The sequence below is a fragment of the Barbus barbus genome (genome assembly GCF_936440315.1).
Source record: "Barbus barbus genome assembly, chromosome: 27".
Lineage (NCBI taxonomy): Eukaryota > Metazoa > Chordata > Actinopteri > Cypriniformes > Cyprinidae > Barbus > Barbus barbus.
Genome location: NC_136755.1, coordinates 22,555,064 through 22,582,958, shown reverse-complemented (window position 1 = coordinate 22,582,958; position 27,895 = coordinate 22,555,064). Strand labels below are relative to the sequence as shown.

Sequence of the window (27,895 nt, the reverse complement as noted above, 5' to 3'; positions counted from 1 at the left end):
AAAAGGAAAATATAGAGGGGAAAAAAGAGGAAGAGAATAGAGGAAAAGGAAGCAGAAGAACAAACTGAGTGGGATTTCGGAAAAGAACAGACATTTTGAAACCTTTGAAATGAGCACATGAATAAAAAACATGAAATTGTTATATAAAAATAAGTGAACAAAAGTACACTGATCACACTATAAATAAAAGAAAAACAAACTTGACTTGTTCTAAAGGGGCTCCTCGTCCTCGTTTTCGTCACCTTCCTTGCTCTCCGAGACGGGCTGCAGGGTGGAGAGAGGGATGGGGGATGGAGGAGAGGAGGGCGGTAGGGTTGGGCTGCTATTGGGACTTCCTGTCTCACTGTCACTACTTCCTGTCCCACTACTGCTTCCAGTCCTCGTGCGACTGCTGTTCCCCACGATCACCTCTCGTTTCACACCCTCAATCCACACCTCCATCTCCTCCTTCTCTTGCTGCACTGGGGCCGCTGGACTGGGGGAATGGACGTGAGGGACCACGGGTGCGGACAGAGGCGAGGAGGGAGCTGTGGTGGAGCCGGGTGAGGATGGAGGGGAGGAGGCCTGAGGAGGCTTCGAAGCTTTACGAATTGTGTCACGGAAACTGGCCAGAGGGGGGCGCAAGCGTACGCCACTGCGTGTGGAGCCCTCGATTGCTTTTTGGAGCTGATGCAGATGAAGAAATAAGGGTTAGACAATCTGGAAAAGAAGACTTAACTAGTCATGACAACTGATGGATGGATGGATGAGCTACCTCTTTCAGTGCCACGACTCCCACTAGTTTTCCAGTATTGGTTACATAGGCATGACTGAGGCCCAGAAGAGAGAACAGGGTATGAGTCTGGGGGGAAAAAAAGAAGTCATCAAGATATAATCATCAGAATAATTTTATATCACCATATTTAAATAAAAGATATTTGTTCCATTTACGTCCGCGTTTTCCAAACTAAAGTTTGTGAGTTAATAAAAATCCAATAATTACTAAAGTAAATGTAATTAATTAAAATAAATAAATAAATGTGACCCTGGACCACAAAACCAGTCATAATGGTAAATTTTTCAAAATTGAGATTTATACATCAGCTGAAAGCTGAATAAATAAGCTTTCCATTGATGTGTGGTTTGTTAGGATAGGACAATATTACAACTATATAGGCCGAGATACAACTATTTGAAAATCTGGAATCTGAGGGTGCAAAAAAATCTAAATATTGAGAAAATCGCCTTTAAAGTTGTTCAAATGAAGTTCTTAGCTATGTGTATTACTAATCAAAAATGAAGTTTTGATATATTTACAGTAGGAAATTTACAAAATATCTTCATGGAACATGATCTTTACTTAATATCTTAATGATTTTTGGTATAAAAGAAAAATCAATAATTTTGACCCATACAATGCATTTTTGGCTATTGCTACAAATATACCCCAGCGACTTAAGACTGGTTTTGTAGTCCAGGGTCACAAGTAACTGTACAATGAAAAATTTATCAAAATAGAACACTTGCTAAAATATTCTATTTTTTATATTATTTGAAATATTTTGTTTACCTTTGTGCCATGTGACTATTTACAGACATCAGTGAACTGTGAACATGCAAAAGTGTTGTTGAATTATTTAAATATTAACTTAAAATCTCAATATTTTAGGTTAAAGGGGTTTGGCTGATAAAAAAATTGTGAATCACTGATTTACACTAATAAATAGGAATGCATCAGTAGAATTTTGGCTGATACAATAAGCCAATCATTTTTTTTCATTTTGAAACATTAAATTATTAATTAAATTGAATGTTATTTAACATATTACAAATTAAAATCTACATTATTTTGTTAAAATAAATTAAAATACTAAAACTAAAATTATTAGTTTTAAATCTACAAGTGACAATGTACAGTATGAAAAATAGATTCATTTTGAGATGAAAAACTTTATTAACATTATAAGTAAACCTCAAGGAACAAAAAAAACTCCATGTCATGACCCCTGTAAACTATAGATGTAGATGGATAGATGTAATCTCCAATTCAATATTAGATGACACAGATAAATTAAAATATATATATAATATGGTACAGATATATCAAGCATTCATCACTATTGACTTCTCTAGAGCTGATTATAGGTTAACTGAACTTGTCTCATAACTGATGAACATTGCAACATCGACGCTGCTATTGAACTGAATCAACTCTGAACTGATTTGAGCTGAATAACGACACTATTATCTTCTATAGAACTGCTTTACAGAATTTTGTTTCATAACGCATGAATTTTGCAACATTAACTCTCACCTTATGTAGTGATGTTCTCTCAACCAGCTGGAAGGGGGAGGGATCTATTCTGATCTGATCGATATCCAGAGGTTTGTCCATCTCTGTCTCCTCCCAGGCTTTGATCTATGTGACCCAATTAAAACCACGTAAGGCTTCAACTCTGTTATGCCTTGTTTTATTTTAGCAACTCTTCTGCAGAATTAAAACATCTAACAATATCCAGAACCTACATTATTACAATTTCCTTTCATGCTTTAATATCTACTTGGAAGCTAATTATTTGTAGTATTGGTAATACCTGTTCTGGTGTCATTGTGTCAGTTAAAGGTGGAGGATAAGGCTCCTAGGGTGAATAAAATGGCAAAATAATTCTAGTATACATGACATGGTGCATTTGAACCAAGTATTCAAACTCATTAACATTTTAGAAAGAGTATTTGCATATTGACACATTCTACGGAAGACCATTCACTTCCCTTTAACCGCACATGTCCTTGAAAAACACTGATGAATATTAATGCAGACCATTAGCAATACATTGGCGCTTCTCAATTTATCGGCCTTACATTAAAATTTCATAGATGCTGAGAGGAATTCATTTAGTGCACTCAAATTCACTTGATGGAACAGACACAGGTTTTCACAAGGGACTTATAGACACAAACAATGTACCTGTGGCTGACCTTCTGTGTGTCGTTCTGAAGAGGATGAAAAGAAGTTACGTAAAATTCTCCCGAAAGACGGGGAAGGACCCTTATCTAGGCAAGAAGAGGAGGAGAGAGAGAAGGAAAAAAAAGGAAAAGACGAAAGGCGGATTAGAGGATGAGTATCACTTATCTCGCCTCAAGATGCTTGTTCAAAAGAAGTGCTTGCCTGAGGTTTATTAAGGTTTCTAAAGAGGATGACTCGGTTATGTTTGCTGGAGAGTTTCTCACCGGGAGACGTGTGATTGGTGGATGGTTCTGAAGGTTTGGGTGGAGGCACAGGACTGTTTCTTTCCTCTTGAACTGGTATCGTCTAAACATTCACAGAGAACAGTAGTACAAACTGTCATTTTGAAAAGGCATACAAAAGCAATATTTCAGGAAAAAAATATTTCTTAACTCTTATTATTCTTATATTTATTATATAATTTTTTATTATTATTTATTACGTTATATTTTCTGAGCACAGCAGTTACCCGTTGGGTTTTGATGGGTGGATGGACAGATGGGATTCATAGAAAGGAATGATAGCAAAAGAACGATAGAACCAAAAATAAAACGATAGGTAGAACACGACAATTAGAATGATAGAACGAATGAACGATAGACAGATAGAACGATAGATAAACAGACAGACAGATGGATAGATAGATAGATAGATTAATAGCTATACCGATAGATCGATATAGGGAGAAAGATACATATCATAAAGATGATAAAGACCTTATCATCTTCATTCTCCTCTTCTTCCTCATCAACAAAGGCAAAGGATTCCCAGCTGATTCTGGCAAAAGGCACTTGACCTTGTGAGCTCTGTCCTTGTGTTAGGATCCGCCTCTCTGCTGACAGCCACCAATCACAGAGGGCGAGAAGCTCAGACCTCTCAATGCTGCCCAATAGAATCATAGATTCTGTTGAAGGTGAAGTAAGTTCAGAAGCTGGTTAATTATGAGTATTAAAATGTTTTCTGACACTAGGGCTCTGTTCCAAAACCTGTACTGTAGAGATAGTCCTTATACAGGACCTGACTGATTTGAAATTCAACAACGAAGCTCATGTTGCTAAGCAAACAACACAAGGTTGATAGCTTTTAGCAGGTTTTTAAACAGAGCTTTAGACTGTTTGAGTGAAACAAAATACAAATTCATAGCTCACCTTGGTAGACTGCATGCAGCTAGAAAAATGGACATAATGGGAAATGTAATTAGACTCAAGAAATTGTCTAGACAGCCTGCGTGACATTACCTTTTGAGTCGACCAGCGGGAAGGTTTTTAAAGAGGTCGAGTCCAACAAATGTAGTACTTCTCTGTATGTTGAGTGGGAACATAAAAACTTAACTTTCCTCACCATGATGTCCTCCACGAAGATATTATACTGGCTGCAAGAAAACAGAAACTGCGGTAATTCCACAGGCTAAAGGCTGGTGGACAGAGCTTAAAAAGATTAATAACTCTAGGTTTATTCTAATTGTCCAAGAGAAGTACAATTCTTAATCCAAATATTAAAATGCACTTACTATATATAAAAGTGCATATTTAGAATAGCAAAATAAATATGCTTTTAAAAGAAAATGGCACATTTCATTAAACTTATTGGCTGCTTTGGTAATATGGGTAACAATGACATATACCATATTAGGCCCAGTAATAACTGTAATTATCTTTAGCAAACCTCAAAAAGAACATAATTTTTTCATACTGTACCAGTGTTATTTTTGTATCATTAAGATATTGTATTGTATAGTATTGAATTACATTTTATTCTTATATTTTCTGCTTGCATGCTAATTATAGTTCAAGTTTTAGTACTTTTGTTTTTATTGTTTTTAAATATGTCTATATATATATTTGTAATATTTTTGTTTTAGTTTCACTTATTTTAGTACATCAGGATAAATAAGACATTGGAAACTAGCTGAAATAAAATAAGTTAATTGTTTTTATATTTTATTTTATTTTATTTCAGTTATCATTTTAAGTAATCCCATTTTTATGTTTTTAGTTTTAGTTAACAAATTTAAAGTAGTCATTTTATATTTTAGTTATACAAAATAGTAAAGAATTTAAACATCAGCCTTTTAAATATCATCATATTTGTATTGGTATTTTGATGACGTTTAAAGTTTTTTTTCCCCCCATGAACAAAATTTCTACTTGAACTAAAATATACTGTAACTCTACACCCTTACCTCATTTAGTGCTGTATCCCTCATGTAGTATATACATTTTTATTTCAGTTTTAGTTATTTTAGTACATCAAGATAAATTAAAAGACCTTGGAAACTAGCTGACATCTAACTAGTTAACATTTAATTTAAGTAATCCCATTATGTTTTTAGTTTTAGTTAACTATAATAACTCTACACTTTACATTATAATGTTATATTGAAGTTAATTTAGACATATAGCATTTAAAGTCATATATATTTTTTTTATTTCATTTTTTAAATGTAACAATTTCTTCATAGGAACACTCCATTTTTAAAGGAACACTCCATTTTTTTTGGAAATAGGCTCATTTTACAACTCCCCATGAGTTAAACAATTGAGATTTACCATTTTTGGGTGCTTTCACATCTGTAGTTCGGTTCATTTGGTCCGGACCAAAGGCAAAAAATTATACATTGTAGCTATTTTTAGCCGTTTTGGTTCCTTTTCACACCACACTGTTTGCTCTGGTCCGAACCAGCTGAAACGAACCAAAATGCAGTCACGTGACAACATCCGCTTCACTTGTTGGCTAGATGTGTCTTTGAACGCATTCCCTAAACTGCTTTTCGATTAGTCAGAAAGAGCGTGCGGGAAAATTCCAACGGTGCTCCCGGAATAAAATGCAGCGGACAGCACACTGCTATTACATTATTATTACAAATTTCTATGAGGCTCCGCACCTCCTCACAACCCCAAGTTTGTCCGCGACTTGCCATGCTAAACTGCAAACTGTCAACAAACACTTCCTCATCCCATAATGCACAGCGCAGCTGACTACGGCAGCTGGTTTAGTCCAAAAATGCGCAGTTCTTTTTGCAGTTGGGTCTGTTTGAGGTCGGATAACGTTCTCACCACAAACGAACCGCTCCAGGGTTCGTTTGAAAGCGTGCCGAGACCACCTCTTCAAGGAGGTCTCGGTACGTTTGTTTGGTCCGCTTTTGGTGCGCACCCGAGTGCGATTGCTGCATTCTCACCTGCCCAAACGAACCGCACCAAGAGGGAAAACGAACTCTAGTGCGATTCAACCGAACTAAATGAGGTAGGTGTGAAAGCACCGAATCCATTCAGCCGATCTCCGGGTCTGGCGGTAGCACTTTTAGCTTAGCTTAGCATAGATCATTGAATCGGGTTAGACCATTAGCATTTGGTCATCAAACATTTTTAAAGCTTGACTCTTCTGTAGTTACATCGTGTACTAAGACTACTGGAAAATGAAAAGTTGCGATTTTCTGGGCCGATATGGCTAGGAACTACACTCTCATTCCGGCGTAATAATCAAGGAACTTTGCTGCCGTACCGTGGGTGCAGCAGACGCAATGAAATTACGCAGCGCCTGAAAATAATTCCCGGCTAGGAAACTAGTTATGATGTAGCTGGGGACTATTTTCAGGCGCTGTGTAATGATGTTCAATGATCTATGCTAAGCTAAGCTAAAAGTGCTACCGGCAGACCCGGAGATCGGCTGAATGGATTCAAAGATGGTAAAACTCAACTGTTTTACTCTAGGGCAGTTGTAAAATGAGCCTATTTCCAAAAAAGTGGAGTGTTCCTTTAAAATGGCTTAAATATAACTCTACACCCTTACCTCTTTTAGTATACATAGACCAATGGATATGCAAATCAGTCCCTGCCTCCACATAATATACCTGCTCCACTTTCACTTGTTTAACTGAAGTAGCAAACGCTACACAATGACAAGTGTTAATACTGGATTAATTCAGCCCTTCATGTTTGAACCAGAAACTGATTCAGATGAAGAAGAGGAGGAGAGAATTATTCAGGGTTGTCTAAAAGTCCATGTATCAGAATAGTAATGCATTTTATGTATTGCTCTAGATAATGGTAATTGATATCACTAGCTTTTGGCTAATGTTATACAAAATATGGTTTTATTTGCCATTTTAGACAGCTAATAATATGAAAAGCTCCACCCCACAAGTTGACAGGATTGGTTATGTTTTGTGACTGTAGAAAACGGGATGTTTTAAATCATATTTTTGAGACCGTCTTCGGTACACTGCAGTTTTAAGGAGAAAATGCTCCGCAATGATATTGTCTGATGAATTTCCACATTGTTCGTCTTTAAGCATATTGACTTGACGTGGGGTCTATTTTGGCTAATTTTGTTAACATGTTTGGTCACCACTTGATGTCCAATGTAAACTCTGGGTCCTGAAGCAGAACCACTACTTCAGACCACAAAAGGATAGATTAAGACGCAGAGAGCATCCTTGATGAAGAAGTAATTAATAGGCCAAATCTAATGTGTGTGGAGCGGCTCAGTGTTAGCTGGAAGGGTGCCAAAGCTTCATGTTGCCGCCCTTCGTTGACAAGTGTATTTACTAATAGCTCCTGCTGCTAATGAATCACAAGGACTTTGAGGTGCTGTCAGCATGTGAGGGTGAGGGAACCTGGCTGCACTGTGAGCCAAGCCGTTTTGTCACATACGTGGAGCCACGGCGCTGGCGTTTGCAATGTCTGCGCACCTTATGTGGCCGAAGCCCAGCTCGGGGAGATAGGGCAGCTTCTTGACCTGGATGATGGAGTCGTACAGTGACGGTTGCAGACCCTGCGCTACCATGTTGGCCAGGATTACAGCGACCATCATGGGAAGGATGTGAGAGATCTGACCGGTCAGCTCGAAGCAGATCACCGCGGTGGAAACGGTGTGAGTGACGGCCCCCGTCAGTGCCGCCGCACCTTAAGGGAAAGGGACAGACCAATAGAGTAACAGGACGGAAAGATGGAGTGCTGTAAGACAGAGTCATGACAGGAGTGACCAGAGGTGGGTAGTAACGAGTTACATTTACTTCGTTACATTTACTTGAGTACATTTTTTGGGTAACTAATACTTTTAGAGTATATTTTAAAATGGGCACTTTTACTCTTACTCAAGTATATTTTTAGAGAAAAAAACGGTATTTTTACTTCGTTACTGTGGGCGACTCTCCTCTCGTTACTGTATCTGAATGCAATGCAAGTTAAAAATGCTTCGGTTTATTCCAAACGCGCCGTCTACTTTTCTCTGGGCAATGAACGATGCCCATTCGCGAATGATTCATTATTTTGAGTCGATTCTGTTTAAAGGCTTTATCAAACCAGTTGGCAAACCAGTGAATCGGTTCGCGAATCAGTTTGAATGATTCGTTCAGTTCCCTGCCGCACGCGCTGAGTCTCTGAAGCTGTTCTCACTCAGATAACAGAGAGTTTAAGAACATCAAGAGCGCTGAAGACGTGGCTTTGGATCTACAGTCAGTTGAAAGCAAATCTGAAAAGGCTTGTTTGCTAGAGCTATATGAAGATCTTTTATTAGATGGAGACCGCGTGTGCTGTCTACTGTTCCACAGGTACAGGCCACGATACCACTATGACATTACCAGTTTGTTGTACATGTACCTTACATTAAATACAATGTTTAATTTATACATTAAATAAGCTGTCACAGAGTATGAAATGAACACCCGCGAAACCCGCGTTAGCTCTGCGCAGCGGCGCGCGGCCTGTTCTAGACACAATTAATATTCATATTTTTACAATATTTATGCTTGCAAAAATATAGGCTACATTTGTTTACATTTTGCAGAACAGAAGATCCGTCAATATGCATTTGTTTCGTTATGTTTAGAGCAGTCATGTGAGGCGTTTTCAGAGGTTTCAGTGTCAGAGGTTATAGAATAATACATAATTAATTTACTTTAAAATATAATTTAATTCAGTTATGCAAATCAGAATTTTCATCAGCTGTTACTCCAGTTTTCGGAGTCATATGATCCTTCAGAAATCATTATAATATATCGATTTATTACCAGTGTTGGAAACAGTTTTGCTGCTTAATATTTTTTGGAACCTGTGACATTTTGTTCAGTGTTCTTTGATGAATAGAAAGCTAAAAAGAGCAGCACTGATAATAAATCAACATGATTTCTGAAGGATTATGTGACTCTGAAGACTGGGATAAAGGCTGATGAAAATTCTGATTTGCATCACTGAAATAAATTACATTAATATATATATATATATATATATATATATATATATATATATATATATATATTTTGAACGGCAGTGTGTGTGTGTGTGCGTGTGTGTGTGTGTGTGTGTATACACATACACATTACATAAATGTAATCTATATATCTAAATAAAAATAGACTATATTCAGTACCTATATGATCCAAAGTAACTAGTAACTAACTACTTGAGTAGTTTTTTTATCCGATACTTTTGTACTCTTACTCAAGTAACTATTCAGACTATTACTTTTACTTTTACTTGAGTAAATATTTCTAGAAGTACTTTTACTTTTACTTGAGTACAGTTTTTGGGTACTCTACCCACCTCTGGGAGTGACATAATGAACGAAGAGAGTATATGGACACATGCCGTGGAAGATCAGAGATTAAGAGAAGAAAGAATAGTAACAGGAAGTGACATCATCAGCACAGTAGGAGCAAACATTAGGTAACAGTGGTGGATCGGAAGAGGAGGAAAGGATGACTGACCAATGACAGCGTACCCTCCAGGGATGATGCGGTACAGTATTCCATCAAACAGGATACCCTGAGGAAAGAGAGTAGCCATGATCTCACCCACTAAACGACCGAATGCTGCACCTGTAAGACATTGCAGTGGACATTCAAACGTTTTTAAAATAGAATAGAATGGAATAAAATAAAGTGTTTCTATGAAAGAAAAACATTAACTAGCAAAAAGTCATTTCTATGAGTGTAATAAGTGCATTTACAGTGATATCCGAAAGTCTGACACAGCTAGTGAAAATTATTGCATAATAAAATAAAATAAAATGTGCCTGGCTAACTTCTGTAAGTCTAAAATAAGTGAATTTGCATATTTAGCTGTTGAATATTATTGCATAAAGTAAAATAAAAATAAAAAAATAAAATAAAAAAGCAAATCCAAAAGTCTGAGACTATTACTGAAAATTATTGATTTATTTTTGCAATTAGAATAAATAAAAAAATTAAATTGAAATATTTCCTCATTACAGTTTATAAGCATATTAATGTGAGTGAATATTGACCAAAAAAGTACTTATTTGATTAGTTTCCTGAAATTGTGCAAAAACATAAATATTTATTAATATTTATTTATAATAAATATTGATATTATTTTTTGTCATAACACTAATTTCTTTGAAAACATGTATTTGTTCAAAATCTTCAAATCAATAAATTTAGTTTTTCCACAGTATAAATTTGAAATAGATCTCAAATTCCAGCATGACAACATGGTTTCTTTTGGATCCCACTGTATGATAAAGGCATTCTTAAATATAAATCAGAAAATATCCATAATGGCAGCCACTAATAAATGAATAATACCAGTGACTTACCCAAAACAAAGACAGGCATGAAAGCTCCAGACGGGATGGGCATTGTGGTGGAAACTGCAGACATCCAGAACTGTGAGATGAATAATAATGTTTTCACACGATTGCCTTAATTCTAAAATCTCAAAGACCGTTGTCAGCACAACCTGTACGAGCCTAACTCAAAAGAAAAGTCATTGCTTCTGCAGCTTCAAACATGACAGATGGAGAGAGAGAGAATGACTGTGGAACAAGCAGGTTTTATTGAAGCCATCTAGACAACTATGACATAACTAAAGCCAGTGTCAGTGCATGGTACTTTCTTAAAAATGACTTAATTGACAGAGAACAATGTAAACAAAATATCGCAAAGGACCAACCTTCATGATGAAGAAGAGAATAAGAATGACAAAGATGCTGACATCAGGGTGAAACCACACAGCAGAGCGACCGAGACCAGGAGGAAGAGAGGAACCCCATATTTTAGTCCAGGTGAAGTTATCAAACAGAGAGTTGATGCACTCCCTGGGCATCAGCTGCGGAATAACACAAGTCAAATTCACATTTAAACCCAAGCAAATGAAATATTTAAAAAATTCAACCATTATTTTAAGACCAAAAACATTAAAGCAGTGGTTCTTTGACTCAAATTCTCACCATTCTACACAAAAATATCTGCTGTAATGACAACGCAAAGTTTATATGAGCTGAATGTTCTATCAGGTTCCTACTTTTCTAAATCAGAAAATTTCCATTACCTTTCCAGTTGTTGTAGATTTACTGGAAAAGCATTAAAGATGAGCATTTTTAAAAGTATTTTACTCACAATTTATACCTGATAAAATATTAGAGTCTGGCATAACTAGAAAAAAATATTTATTGATATATAGTATATTCTATATAATAAATTATTTATAAAAAAAGAGCACAATGTTTTAACCAGGTTCATAAATCATAATTTTAAAATAAGTCTTCCTTACATATTCACATTTTCCAAGACTGTGAGAATCCTGGTTCTTTAAAGACAAAAAACTAAAATAAGAAATATCTTGATTTTTAGTAGTTTTAGCTTATTTGTGTGCTTTTTTGTCTTATTTAAAATCATCCTGGGGCCCCTTTTGGAAGTTTGCTAAGGTCCCCTAGTAGGCACCTGGGCTGAGAACCTCTGCATTAGAGGAGGATCCTAAATAACTGATATAATTATTTAGTTTGCAAAATTGTAGCATCAGTTATTAACAAATATTTCTAATCTGACCTCTCCAGCCATGAACTGCCCAAAGCCTGGAGGGAATGTCAGCGTCGTAACCACTAAGGTCACAACAGCAGGGAAAATCAGCCGGCTGAGAAAGAAAATGTGACACATATTGTAATTATTTAGCTTGTATAATAATTTTAAAGATTGTGATTACAGCAAAATAACTCTCAGGTGAATACTGCATACTCCTATAATAATGCTAAAGGTAATATATTGTCTGTTATTTCTCTTACTGTTTTGTAAGGAATCGTGTGAAAATGTTCGGTCTTCTCATGAACAGGACAACTTGGCGGTTCAGGTAAACAAAGAAAGCTCCCAGGAACCCACAAGAGATCCTGTGGGGAGAAAGCAATCAAAGACAAAAACAATCACATTATTCCAGTGATCCAAATACAAAAATCACATTCACGGTTTTATAATAAGACAAGAAGATGTGCTCTTTGCTTAATTGTTTCTACGGAAGTTCTAAGCGGCCATGCATTATTATAATTTTTCTGTCTTGTTTTCTCGTGATCTCGACATAACGAAAGTTGTTTTGTCGTTATCACGACTTAATTTTCTCGTGATCTCGACATAACGAAAGTTGTTTTGTCGTTATCACGACTTAATTTTCTCGTGATCTCGACATAACGAAAGTTGTTTTGTCGTTATCACGACTTAATTTTCTCGTGATCTCGACATAACGAAAGTTGTTTGTCGTTATCACGACTTAATTTTCTCGTGATCTCGACATAATGAAAGTTGTTTTGTCGTTATCACGACTTAATTTTCTCGTGATCTCGACATAACGAAAGTTGTTTTGTCGTTATCACGACTTAATTTTCTCGTGATCTCGACATAACGAAAGTTGTTTTGTCGTTATCACGACTTAATTTTCTCGTGATCTCGACATAACGAAAGTTGTTTCTCGTGATCTCGACATAACGAAAGTTGTTGATCTCAACGTAAAAATCAGGGTCGCTATATTGTCTTCGACGATAAAGTTGCAGATCCGACAGCCTCCTTCTCAAGTGTCGAACACTTATGTGTAAGTCGTCAATCACTGACAGACACAGAGCTATTTCAGTTTGAGTGAGTCCCTGATCAAAGTAAAAGCGAATACGATCATCCATGATGCTGCGATGATGCTGCTTCTATAGCATTTTCTCATGCCGAATACACAGAGAAAATTAAGTCGTGATAATGACAAAACAACTTTCGTTATGTCGAGATCATGAGAAAATTAAGTCGTGATCACGAGAAAACAAGACAGAAAAATTATAATAAAGCATGGCCGCTTAGAACTTCCGTACTTTGCTTAATTGTTTCTGATCAATGTGAGCACAATTATTATGCAATATAATACAATAATTAATCAAAATGTGTTCGTGAAACATTCCAACAAATCAAATATAATGCCACCATCTGGTCACTTTGGTTAAGTTAAAGTGCTGTGTGCTCAGGTCTGCGAGTGCGTCAAGGGTTAAGTATGGCACACACACTCACACACACACACACACACAGCTTCAGGATTGTGCCCTCACCACGAACGACACGCTCTCGCCCCCGCGCTCTCACCCAATAATGGCGAACGCCGGGAGCTCCTGCAGGTCGAAAGGAAAATCCATGCGGAAGTTGGTGCGGAAGAGAGCAGTGATGGTAACTGAAACAAAAGATTTGAAAAAAAAAAGATATCTCATTTCAGATGAATGGTAGTGTATGACATCTGAGGCTGCCAAGACCTTCATTCCTGAATATGATTTAGTATCTCACCTGCATCCTTATTAAACACAGACAGCACTCTGAAAATAAAAGCACTGAAAGTGGCAGCAAAGTAGCCTCTCCAGTAGTTTCTCACTGCAAAATAGGTTGAAGTAACTTCAATGCTGAACAAAACACCTGGAAGAACCAAAGAATCATTTAGAACGGTTACTGTCATCTACAGAATAAAATTTCAAACTTTCTAAATCCATCAAATATGATGATAAAAATGTGAAATATAATTGTGAATTGTACTATTACTATTTTAATATACTTTAGAATGTATAGAATTCCTGTGATGGCAAAGCAGAATTTACTCCAGTCTTCAGGGTCACATGATCCTTCAGAAGTCACTCTCATATGCTGATTTGGTGTTCAAGTAACATTTCTCAGAATTATCAATGTTGAAATACAGTTGTTCTGCTTAATATTTTTGTGGAAATCATTCACTTCTTCCCACTTCTTCTTTACTGTCACTTTAATTTAATTAAATTTAATGCATCCTTGTAGAATAAAATTATTAATTTCTTTCGACAACAACAAAAAAATCTGCCTCCAAATTTTTTTATGGTAGTGTATATCTTAATTTTTTTTGCAAACTTTTTCTTTATTTAGGGAAGTCGTGGTCTAATGGTTAGAGAGTCGGTTGCTCCCCGGGTGCCGCAGCATAAAAGGCTGCCCACTGCTCCGGGTGTGTGTTCACGGTGTGTGTGTGTTCACTGCTGTGTGTGTGCACTTTGGATGGGTTAAAATGCAGAGCACGAATTCCGAGTATGGGTCACCATACTTGGCCGTATGTCACTTCACTTTCACTTTATTTATATATAATTTATTTATTTAAAAAAGTCTATCTTAGATATTTCACAGATTATTTATTTTGCATGAGCATTTTTTATCAGGCTTATATGTTTAGGTTCAGTAATTTCACTTTAAATGACAAAGAAAAGGTTATTAATTATTGAATGCCTTGTTTTCAAAAATGTCCAATGATATTTTCACAGGAGCCTGATAAAAAAGCTAATTTGAAAGAAAAATCTCAGATGGACCTAGTTTTTGCATATGAAGTCTTCAATTGCTTTTTGTTTTAGGCATAAAGCTGACAACATTTTTTTGGTCAGATTTATACCTTAAAGTTTGACTTTATAAAAATGTATTTATTTTTTATTTATACATTTTGCTGACAAACAATCATAAATACAGAATAAAAAATTAATTTGAAACAAATCTTTTGAAAAAAAAGGGAAAAGTTTGAACTGTTAAATGTTTTAATGCATTCTTGCATACTAAAAGTATAAATAAAAACTGCCCCCAAACTTTTCAATGGTAGTGTACATCTTAATATATATATATATTTTTTACCCTAATTGTTTATTTTTGCTTTAAAAAAAAAAAAAAAAAAAAAAAAAATCGTGACGTATTGTCAAGTATGGTGACCCATACTCGAAATTGGTGCTCTGCGTTTAACCCATCCAAGTGCACACACACAGCAGTGAGTAGTGAACAAATGCACACACACACACACACACACACACACACACACACACCGTGAACACACACCCGGAGCAGTGGGCAGCCATGCTGCAGCGCCCGGGGAGCAGTTGGGGGTTCGGTGCCTTGCTCAAGGGCACCTCAGTCGTGGTATTGAGGGTGGAGAGAGCGCTGGACATTCCCTCCCCCCACCTACAATTCCTGCCGGCCGGGGGCTCGAACTCGCAACCTTTTGATTACGAGTCCGACTCTCTAACCATTAGGCCACGACTTCCCCCAAATAGGTCATATGATATTTTTTCCTTGTCTTTAGTGTGTAATGTAGCCGTTTGTGCATGTATAAGATCTGCAGAGTTACAAAGTTCAAAGTCTCCCACAAAAGGATTTATTCTATCTAAAAGAGAAGGCTGATCCAGACGCCTCAACGCCTAAAACGGCTCATTCAAACACGCCCCCACATGTCTACATCACGATGTGGAAATATCTGCGTAATGCCGCCCAAATGTTCACGCAAAGAAAGAAGTTGTGGTTTCAGTAACCGCAATAGTGTTGATGCAGCCATGTCAGAGAGACGCTGTGTGTTTCTAGGCGAAAGCAAAAGCACTTTATTTGGCCTTCCAAAAGTAGATGCAATTAGAAATCATTGGTTAAGATTTGTTTACAACAGAACAGCACAACCCATATGTTCGAATATGTGCAACGCATTTTATGGACAACAGTTTTGTGAACCTAGGAGAGTAAAAAATGGGTCAATTTCGACTTTGCTATGACAATCTGGCGCTTCTGAATCAGTGACTATTGACTGTTCAAATGCGGAGTTTTGCGCAGTGTACAGTAATGTGTCGTGTGTGTGTGTGTGAGAGAGAGAGAGAGACAGGTTCACATCACAGTGGAGTCGGCTGTCTTAACCGCGGCTTGTGTTCTGCAAATATATACGAGCATCATCACTGTGTCTGTCACGCGACTCTGTTCCCCTTTCGGGCTTGAACGGATGGTAAAACTAAGGACATTATTAACTGTCTTTATATTTACTTTGAAAGCTGAAGCGCATGATTATGGAAAGGGGTTGTTATATTTCCGACGCATGCTTGTGGTCTTTGGCCAATCACAATGCACTGTGTCAGCTGGCCAATCAGAGCAGACTGCGCTTGTCGGAAGGAAGGACTTTGTAGAAAACTAAGCGTTTGAGAGAGGCGGGGCATAGAGGAACTACAATAATGTACAGTATTTGAAAACTAATGTGTTTTTTGAACATTAAAGCATGTCAACATATTCTGTTACACCAAATACACAAAATAATGATCTTTAAAATAGCATCATATGACCCCTTTAAGCAAAAACCTTACTACGTATTACATTTTTGGTCAGATTTATAAGTTCTGTTTAGACACTTTACTGGAAAACAAACATAAATCCTTATCAAGAAAGAATTGAAAAAAAAAACTAAACAAGGAAAATGCCATTTCTGCACACACGTTACCTCCAAGAGGGGTTCCAAAACAACATCCAACCCCCACAGCACAGCCCATTGTGAGGATGTCTGTATAACAGTATGGGCTCTACTGACACAGAGGCAGACAAAAAGAGTGAAGCAGACACAGTTGAGGGTACAGGTCGGGGTAGATGGGAAATAATTCTTGGTAATATAGATGCCCTGGATGATATATCAGTGCTGTCCTCAAAAATAATGTGTAATAAAAAAAAGCTGCCGTTCATGGATGATAAACGAGCATTCAGCATTTAATGAATGGAGATGCCGAATGTGTATTGCAGGATCTCCATGCACTTCTGCTTACCTGATAGACTCCAGAGAAGAAAGACATAAACCTGCTGAGCACAGCTGCACAGATACTGGCTATGTGAACAAAGGGACCCTAATGCATAAAAATAGCACAGTTTAAAGGTTAGCATCATATGGGGCTGAGGCCAGTTTAGGTAACCTTAACTGGCACTCATACTCACCAAATCACAGTGCATTTTGTATAATGGAAAATGGAAACTTGAGGGCCCTGTGTATGTTACATGAGACTGCAAAATCAAATGTGTCTCACCTCTTTGCCAACCGGCATACCACTGCCCAGGCCAGCAGTGAGTCCCACCACCTTCGCAATAAATGCCTTGAGTGTCAAATACTCCTTCAACACAACACCTCTGAGTATGGTTTTTAGCTCTGGAATACCAGAGCCTGAGGGGAAATAAGAGTCAGAGGAGGAAAGAAAAGAGACAAAACAATCAAATGGCTTGGAAAAAGATGGAATGAATCATGAAAAATCTATGTGAAAGGTCTGTAAATAAAGTAAAGCTCATCACATTATAATCTGTGATATTGTACTAAACCCAAATCATTTTAAAGTGTCAGTTTTATAGGATAAAATAAAAGAATAGCTTCCTGCAACCTGCATAATTACCACAGGTTGGCAATCAATGAGCTGAACAGCAGATGAACCAGCAGGCGGGGTTGCTGAGTAGCAAACAGTGCGCAGCAGTTACAGTGGTTGAAGAAAAGACTATTTTAATGTGCCTGATATACAGTATATTAACTACAAGTGGCACAGAATACAGAAAATGTACTTTTAAGAGACAAACACAGGGTCTGTAGAGACTTCAATTAAAAAAATGAGATTGTATAAAGAGGCATGGTCCAAAATTAACTCACCAAGCATTTACTATCAGTAAAGAACTGAGTACGGCTTTCAAACACAGCCAGACAATAGCTAAATGATCCCTTTGTCATAAGGACAAACCCATATTCTCAATAACAATATGCAAAATATATTCTAACGAGCAACAAAAAAAAAAAGATTCTCAATTCACTTCTAGCAGGTGAGGCAAAAAGAATTTCAGACCCTGGCGAAAGCTAAAAGTGAATAAGTAAATAAAATAATATTATATATATATATATATATATATATAGGATATTAGGTAAAGAAAAGTAAACAAGTAAATAAAAGTAAGGAAGCTAATGAAACAATGAAGCTACAAACCAATGGCCTGAGGAGCGACCAGGTGGCAGAAGAGGGAGGCAAACAGGATGAGCATCATGGGATAGAAGACCCAGACCAGGTACTGCAGTGGGATATTTCCCCTCAACTCTCCATAAAACCACTTATAGGCTGAGAGACACGGAGAAGAACAGAAGTGATGGAGCAGAAGCACATGAGGTAGAGAACGAGGAAGACAGCGAGGATGACAGCAAAGAAGACAAAAGCATGACATATGTAGAAGTTTTAGAAATGAGAAGTGGGAAAAACAGGGAAAAGAGACAAAAGAATATGACATAACACTAGGCAAATTAGAAATGGGATTTTCAAATGTTTTAATACATGGACCCCCAAATCTCTCTCTCTCTCGCCCTCTCTATACACACACACACTTTTTGAATACATGAATTATAATAAGACAGAAATAAGGGAAATTAAATTATACAATAAATTAGTACTGTCAAACGAATAATCACAATTAATCGCATCCAAAATAAGTTTTTGTTTACATAATATATGTATGTGTACTGCGTATATTTATTATGTATATATAAATACACACACATACAGTATATATTTTGAAGATATTTACATTTATATTCTTATATTTTATATTATATAAATGCATTTAATATATAAACATAACATTTTTCTTAAATATATACATGCATGTGTTTGTATTTACATATACATAATAAATATACACAGTATAAACATATACGTAAACAAAAACTTTTATTGTGGATGTGATTCATCGCGATTAACCGTTTGACAGCACTACAATAAATATATATTAACTAAATACAACATATGCAAAATAAACCAACAGAAGAATACGTAAAAGGTCAAGCAGATGGTATTCTGGGTAGTGTAGTACCTTGTAGACTCTTTGCACTAGCATAATCCATGGTCCAGCTAACTAATGCCATGGTAATACCCAACAACACCAGAAAGATCCAGTCTTCTCCCAATTTCGAGACGAGGAACTTCTGTACTCGAGCCACACAGTCTGGGAAAACATTACAATCCCTATCAGATCCCAGACCTCACATATATTTGGTACCGGCTTTTGCAAGGCTCATTGTTATTGACCTCTGCACTTGGAGTAGGATCTGCGTTTCTTGAAGGAGGATGTGTGGCCCTGCTCCTCCTCCTGTCTGTCATGAATGCTGCCTATGTCCAGCTCCACATGATGGCGGCTTCGGCTGTGACTGCGTCCTTGCTGACTGTGATGGTGGTGCCCGTGGTGGTGATGTCCATGTCCATGTTTTTTCCGCTGTCTCTCCATCAGAAGGCGAGTGGCCTCTCTCCTCTGGGACCCACCAGGGTGCTCTCTGTACTCTCCATATAGCTGAGCACAGAAGAAAATCACAGGTGCCGACACATTTATCTGAAGCAACTTACAGGTACAATCCCTTAATCAATTACAATTTAATATAATAAATAACCAAATATTATAATAGTATCTTAATGACACTAAAATAACTCTGGCTTACAGTTACCAGGTCAGATTATTTCCCACTACAACACACCACCTTATCTTGTCTGGATTTGCATGAAAACTGCTGTTATACTTTCAGATTTGTCAGAACAAAGTCAATTTGAAAACTATTTGTATGTTTCATGAAAATATCTAATACTGAATAGTCACAATTGTTGCATTAAGATACCTTTGGTCCAAAAAAACCTTTCTGGATGCATTACTTTGGAATATTACAACATTATTTCAGGAGTTCAAAAGTCAATAAAAGTTGAAGTCTTGTTTCATCCAAATAAGCAAAATATATATATATTATGTCGCTAGTGTTATGATAAGGAGCTCCCAACATCGGGCCCTGGGACAAGAGTTTCCTCCACATGTCTAAGGCATGTATGCATCGTCTCGTGACCTTGAAAGTGCGGAGTGGTTTTCCCCTCGGGAAGAACCCCTTGGTCTTGAGCCACCACTGTAAGGGTCTCATGTACAGCAGGCCAAAAGGTATCACATTGGACGCAGCTGCCCTCAGACCCAGCAGTCTCTGAAACTGCTTGACAGTGAGTGACTGGCCTTTTTTCACTCTCTTGACTGACGTGAGGATCGACTCAATCCGAGCAGGGGACATGAATGCCTGCATCGTGGTCGGATCCCACGCCTAGATAAGTGGTTCTCTGTACTGGAGAAAGCACACTTCTTGGCGTTCAGTCTCAACCCCAGCTTTTTGCGAGAACGACACCTCGATGTCGAATCGCCAGCTGCGCCGATTGAGCTAGAATCAATCAATCGTTGATGTAAAAGTGCAGGGTGAGAGTGCAAGGCCAACGGGAAGAACCAGATATTGGTAAGCTTTGCCCCCAAAAGCAAACCTCAGGGACTTCCTGTGAGTGGGAAGGATGGAGATGTGGAAGTATGCGTCTTTTAGATCTAACGTGACAAACCAGTCCTCGGACTTGATCTGAGATACTTACCTGTTTGAGTTTTGAGCATCTTGAACTTCAGTCTGCTGACTGAGCGGTTCAACTGACGCAGATCTAAAATACACATTTGGCAGTAGTTTCCATGCAGCCAAATAGTTTACTAAGGGAACCAGTGGCTGTGTTCGAAATGGCATACTTGCTTACTGCATACTGCTTACTGCCCAGTACACAGTGTATACTGCCTACTATTTTTTTAAGAATAGTGTGTGAAACAGTATACAATAAGCAACAAATATTTCAGAGTAGTATGCTTAATTGTCACATGACAAACACAAACATTAATTCAGCACAGCTGTGAAGGTTGTTACCTTACAAACAAATGTGCTAACTATTCTTTTTTCAAAGGCTTGTTATTAAGGCTTCATACTAGTAAACAATATTGGCCAATTGAACTCATTTCATAATTGAATAACTTTACATAGGCTATGGACTGAACTGAATGAGCTGTCTTTAACTGAACAATATTTTTGGCAGTTACACTAAGTGGAAAAAGTGATATAATCTAATTACACTAAGTGCAAATAATGATAAATTATGTTTACAATAAAATAGCAGCATTTTCTTTAGCAACAGGTGTGTAAATAGTAGTTAGGTGGCAGATATTTATACTGTAGTACATTATAAAACAGTATGCAATAACATATTAGACAACAACATTTTAGTGTAAATTATCATACATTTTATTTGATGAACGCCACTTTATTGGGACAAAAACCTACTAACAGCTAAGCACACTGTATTATTAATGAGGTGTTTAATCTCCACTTTTCAAATATTTACTTAATTTTTTATTGAAAATAAATGCCTTTCTGATCTGGTATGTGATGGGAAAAGGAGTTGCACGAGTTTGACAAAAGCTGAAATCGAACTCGGATCACTCATATCAATATATTTTACTCTCTCCGCCTCTGATTCTACAGAAATACACGTGTCTTCTGCAGAGCTGTTTATCACAGGCAGGCATTGGTGGGCGGAGTTAATGTAAATAGCCTCTGACAACAAATTGGTCTATTTGTCTTTAGAGTAAATACACTCCATTTCTTTTTAGAGCTGTTTGCATCGGAATTTAATTCTGTTTGCTTAATTGAAATATTAATTCTAGTTATATATATAATTTATTTATATATTATATTACTGCAATATTAATATTATTATGTAATATCTTTGAAACAATGTATAAAGCGCTATAGAGATAAAGGTGACGTCATTTGACTTGATCGGAAAAGTGCCGTAGAGATTAAAGTACAATTTATGTCCTACAAATGATATTGTTTTTAAATGCACAGCGATAGTTTGATGTATTGTATAAACGTGCATATACAAGTGTAACATTTATAATTATTATTCCCTGCCTCCAGTTCACTCACGCGTTTGAAGATGAAAGGTCACATGGAGTGCGTTGCATTCTGGGAAACAGTACCCCACACAGCGTCTTCAGATGCATACATCAAATTTCAGCAAATGTAGCAGGTAATCCGGGCATTCCATGCATACAGAAAATTCACATACTATTCACAGTATACACACAGCATACTTCAGTATAGTAGGAGTTTTATGATAGTATGCCATTCAGAACACAGCTTCTGTACTGATTTCAGTGTACTTGAGTTATATTTAGCAGATTCTGGCAAATATAGTAGGTCATCCGGGTATTTCATGCATACAGCAAATGTGCATACTATGAGCAGCATACATACTGGATGCTGCAGAAATAGTAAGAGTAGTATGATAGTATGGCATTTCGAACACAGCCAGTGTTTCCTGCTGTCACTAATTCTTCAGATTAACCCTGTTAAAATACGAGGCATTTTACTCATTCTGTTTGACTGAATATTAAAAAAAGTGCTTCTGATAACAAATTTAATTCTCTTCAGTGGTATGATCACATAATAAATTGTTACAGAAACGTATTCCAAAAAAAAAGAAAAAAAAAGAAAAGAAAGTAAAACGTTGCCCTCATTTTCGAAAACAACATGATGCACCCGAGAGGTGACAGAGGAGAGGGAGTCCAAAAATAGAGGAAAATCTTCTCGACATGCTTCGAGTAAGACCACCGGCGGAAGAGCAGTAGTCTACATTTAGATTTATAACCATCCGGATAAGACCCAGACATCTGGAAAATACATTCCCTGTGTCTTCATTCCCACTACTTTCTCTAACACACACCCACCCACCCCCCAGTAGTTTGACTTGAAACAAAAAGTGTTTCTTTCTCACATTTATTAAATGAGACAGAAGTTTCAGTTAAATCTGCAAATCTCATGAATTACTCTATAAACAATTTGTCAAATTTCCTAATGATATGGAGAGTAAATGGGATCGGGACATGATGTAGGACTAACCTGGGTGTTTTGCTAGCATAGCCACAGTGTCATGACTTATTTACAAGCATTTAACCTTCTGTTAAGAATATGAAACAACCTTTATGCACAACATCAGAGTGATCAACTACAACTTGTTGAAATGTTGACTTATGGACTTACAGATGCTATTTTCGGTATGGAAATAAAGATGTGAAGAGGTAAATGTGGATCTGACAGAAGTGTTTAGGTTAAGAACTGTTTTGGCTGCTACACACACAGCCAAAAATATGATTCTTCGTACACAGTAATCTTTACACAACAGAACCATTTATTTATTTATTTTTTGGATGACAGCAGCAAATACAGTCTTTCCACATGCTAAATATTAATGCTGATGAAGGAATCTTATTGTAGAAATGTAATGATGTAAACAATGAAAATTACTGTAGATGCAGAGGGGTGCAAAGTGCTCAAAACTTCAGTAATTTCACTTCAGACTAACATGATCAATTATGTTTGTGGTGATTTTCATGTTTTTCAATATAGTGAAAATAGAAAATGTCCTGGGCAATAATTTCAGCAGTTGTAATGTTATTGTCTTTTTATTTTGAACCACTATTATTGTATCATTTTGTAAATGTTATATGAGCAACACATTAAAACATAAAAATTAAATGTAAAATAAAAATTAAACAAATAAATAACCTCACAAATTTGTTTTGCATTAAACTGTCAAAAGTGTCAGTAAAAACTGTTACACTGTTATAAAAAATCTATTTCAAATAAATGCAGGTGTTTTTATTAATACTTTTACATTTTTACATTAAAAAAATAAATGTTTTCTTTTTGTTCATCAAAGAATCCCTGTCTCATGGTTTCCTCAAAAATATTAAGCAGCACAACTGTTTTCAACATTGATAATAATCTTAGTTTTGCATAGAAACACAATGTGAGAAATGTTTCTTGAGTGCAAAATATTGAGTATAGCATATTAAAAGAGAAAAATGCAATATTAAAATAAAAAACAATAAAAAAAATATAATATCATTTTACAATATTACTGTTTTACTGCATATTTGATTATATTAATGCAGTATTACAAACTTTTCAATTGTTGTATAAGGTGTTATGGTATACGCAGCTATAAATGTATATTTTTATCTTGCTTAAAACCATTTTTATTTGGTTTAGGCCTATTATTTTACAGAGAATATTAAACGTGTATCTATTTGCAGTTTTATTGAATTTAGGGCTCACTTTCGCCTTTGGAATGGGTCCATGTAGATGATAGGTTTATTATGTATCTCTCTTCCACATAACACATCTCACTCTCATTCCATGCATCTATCCAGTTACTTTCACCCGTTCCCACAGTACATGTAATCCCTTGCTTTCTCCATATTTCAACCCCTCCTCTCTTCTCATCTCGTACCGGTCTGCTCTTACAGCTATGGTCTTCTAAACCCCCGCAGACCCCCTCCGTCCGCCATAGATTGGAACTACCCCCTTTCTACCCAGGGCCTGTAATACTAGCTGCTAGGCTAATAATAGCTTCGGTGTGACCCAGTGTTCACAGCCACACTTCCCCACACACCTCTGTGTGGATCTTTCTATCTTCCAATTTGTTCATCTGTCTTTCAAAGACTCCCAAGGAAAGTTGGAAATCTATAATCAGGCGACACTGTCATGCTAACTAGCACTAGACAGCTAACAACAACTGTGGCGCTGAGCCAATGTGTGCAGTTTATACATGCATGTACGCTGAGCACAACCAAAGATTTTGTCATTTTAATATAAAAAATACTAAGAGCACATCTACAAATAAGTAACTGTGATCAGAAAATGCTAATGTGCTCAAGCTAAAGTGTGTTGGAAAGAGTTTTTGATGGTATGCTGCTGTGTTTTAGGTCATGCTGATGGCTGTATGGGAAGGCTATCAAGGCAATTGTCATGGTGTTGTCATGTGATGTTATGTAAAGTCATATGTAATTCCGTTGAAGGTCTTCTAAAATAGATGTTCTTCCCATGCTGGGATGACCACACTTGTCAACATATCCCAATATGCCTGGCCTTTCTGTTGAGGCTCTTTCAGTTGGTGCTAAATGTACACTTCTTATAAAGAAGAAGTAAAGTAAAAAACAAAATTAAACATAGCACATAATGGAATTACTCAAATTTAAACTAAAATTAAAATAAAAACTGAAAATGTAAAATAACTGCTAATTCAAAATATTAATAAATACTTAATACTAAAAACACTGTATATAAGAAAAAGCTGAGATTCAGGTTGACAACATAACAGTGAATTATCAACAATGTAACCAATAATATCACAAAAACTCTAAAATAACTAAACCACTGTAAAGTACAACAGCTAAAGCTAAAGCCCTGTTAGCAAAAAAATTGCTAAGAAACAGCTTGAGTTTGTGATGTTTGCCAGTTGTTGGTTGCCAGTAACCATTTCTAGTTTCCAACTATATCACATGACTTATAAAACTATACAATGCCACTGGTTATCGCTGCATGGAATATCCGCTCATTGTCATAAAGCTGAACTCCGACAAATCAAGACATCAAACAAAAATGAATGTTTTCTTCCTGCAAATCACTGGAAGAGTGAGGTATTCTGTAGGTGACACATAATCCAAAATATGCTTATTGAGCAAACATTTACACGTTTTCTCTTGTTCAATCAATGTTACATTCTGTTCAGTAAATCACAGTGACAAGACAGGCAAAAGATGACCTCAACTGATGACATAAGAAAGCAATACTACATTGTTTATAGTACACTCTAACCAAGATGTATCATCGCCATTTCAAACACTCAAAAGCTCAACCTCATTCATCTCCCCTTCAGTCAAAGCAGCAATCACAGCAGACAGTCAATCACACCAGATGTTCTGGAGCTCAAGGGACCACACTGACCGTCTCCCATGACAGGCTGAGATTAAGAAAGACATTTATAATCTATGATTGGGTTTCCACTTACACTACCATACAAAAGTTTGGGGTCAGTAAGTTTTGAATAGCAAGGATGCATTTAATTGACTAAAAGAGACAAAAGAGACAGTAAAGACATTCATAATGTTACAAAAGATGTTCTTTCAATAAATCCTGAAAAAAAATCTATACGGCTTTCACAGAATTATTAAGCAGCAACTGGTTCCAACACTGATAATCATAAGCAATGTTTCTTGAGCAGCAAATCAGCATCTTAGAAATATTTGTGAAGGATAATGTGACACTGAAGAATGGTAATGATGCTGAAAATTCAGCATCACAGTTATAAATTACATTTTAAAATATATAAAACCAGAAAATAGTCATTTAAAATCCTAATAATACTTCATAATATTACTGTTTTTAATATATTTTTGATCAAATAAATGCAGCCTTGGTGAGCATAAGGGATTTACGCCTTCAAAAACCATTAAAAAACATACTGACCCGAAACTTTTGAACATTAGTGTATGGAATTTGGTTGACAATGTATATTTGGGTGTTAGTCTTTTGATTTATTATACTGCGTGTTAAAAAAGAAGTATCCTGAAAAATAGATTTCATCGTAGTTTTTGTCAACTTTTTTTTTTAAAGTAGTTAGAAAAAGAGTAAAATACACTTTCCCTTATTTGCACAGTATTTAAATGTCAAGCTCAAAACAGAAATTAAGAAGAGTTGATTTAAAAAAACTATATATATAAAAGAGTTATTTTTTTTAGATATATAAAGTTGAATTGCAACTTAAAAAAGTTGCAATGCAAACTTATTCAAATAAACAAAGTAGTAGTACAGACCTCTTCAGGAGCTTATATATACGTAATTGGATAGAGTAAAGGGGAGAGAAAATGACAGGAGGAAAATGACTAACTCCTGTTGCACTTTCCCGCGAGTTCTGCAGCCCAGCGCTCAATGCAGTGACTCAGTCGGTACAAATATACACATCATGCAAAGATTGTACAACATCTTTCAGGTCATACGATTTCAAACGACAGAAGAACAGCAATTCACAGACTAAAGACTAAAGACACAGACTAAAGACTAACCAGACAGAAGAAAGAGCAGAAGAAAGGGCGAGGGAGATAAAGAGAGAGCAGGAGAGAGACAGGGACTGACCACAGTCTGCTGGTATCTCAGAGCCTTCCTTTGCGACGCATCTGCGGCCATTGATACACTGTCACTGACCCAAAAATAAACCGCCTGTCTGTCTTAGCATTCCCACCCTGGGGTGGCACGGACTGAGGGAGAGAGGGCACATGCAAGTTCTCTCACTCAAGCTCTCTTTCCTGGCTTTATGCATGCACAGCCATCTCTCTCTCACACACCTTCTCATGTGGTGCAACATGGCAGTCCAGTTGACTGACTAAGCCCTGTGTGTGTCCGTTTATGTGGACGTGCCTGTGCCTGGGACACATACATGTGTTTATGCATGTGTGTGAGAGTTACAAAGAGAGATGCCAAACTAAACCCATCTGGCCCTTCATTAGCGGGGCAGGTTTGTTTAATAGTGGCCAATCCTGTCGCCCCTGGCAACAAACTAAGACTTTGATCACCTCTTCATTTGGAAAGGGGCACAGTGAGGGTTTGAGCGGCCGAGGGAATCCCAATCCTCCATGAAACATAATGAGGGCAGCACAGGGAGGACCAAATTGGCCGGTGCTGTTTCTGATTCGCCCTGATCAGTGATGACCAACAGAATGTTAAACAATACACTTAATGACACACAGAGACAGTTTTAGCGTTATATAAACACATTCTGGATAAAAGTGAAAAAAATAAAATAAAAAAATAAAGCAGAATTTTAGCATTACATCACTTGCTCACCAATAGATCCTCTGCAGTGAATGGGTGCAGTCAGAATGAGAGTCCAAACAGCTGATAAAAACATTAAAATAATCCACGGGTAATACACACCACTCCAGTCCATCAATTAACATCTTGTGAAGTGAAAAGTTGCACCTTTGTAAGAAACAAATCCATCATTAAGACGTATTTACTAAATTCTGAGTCTTCTATCCATAATATTGCTTCCTCTAGTGAAAAAGTCAATTTGTCTGAATCAGGAGAGAAATATGCACAGATCAAGCACCATTTACAAGCTAAATTGGTTCTAAACAAATATGTTTGTGGATTTAGAATGAGAGGATAACACTGG

At 36.7% G+C, this 27,895-nt stretch overlaps 1 protein-coding gene across 1 annotated transcript; it reads right to left on the bottom strand.

Moving 5' to 3' along the window:
• Positions 1-210: 210 nt before the first annotated feature.
• clcn1a (chloride channel, voltage-sensitive 1a) lies at positions 211-26,907 on the bottom strand (the record flags this gene model as incomplete). Its single annotated transcript, XM_079380536.1, has 23 exons — positions 211-666; positions 755-841; positions 2,294-2,398; positions 2,574-2,618; positions 2,948-3,033; positions 3,211-3,292; positions 3,703-3,890; positions 4,225-4,358; positions 7,677-7,890; positions 9,693-9,803; positions 10,544-10,613; positions 10,900-11,055; positions 11,775-11,859; positions 12,008-12,109; positions 13,332-13,416; positions 13,527-13,652; positions 16,483-16,561; positions 16,799-16,876; positions 17,054-17,187; positions 17,987-18,115; positions 18,861-18,992; positions 19,076-19,334; positions 26,860-26,907. 23 exons carry the CDS (start codon positions 26,905-26,907, stop codon positions 211-213), a joined length of 2,991 nt encoding a protein of 996 aa, XP_079236662.1.
• Between the last annotated feature and the right edge of the window lie 988 nt (positions 26,908-27,895).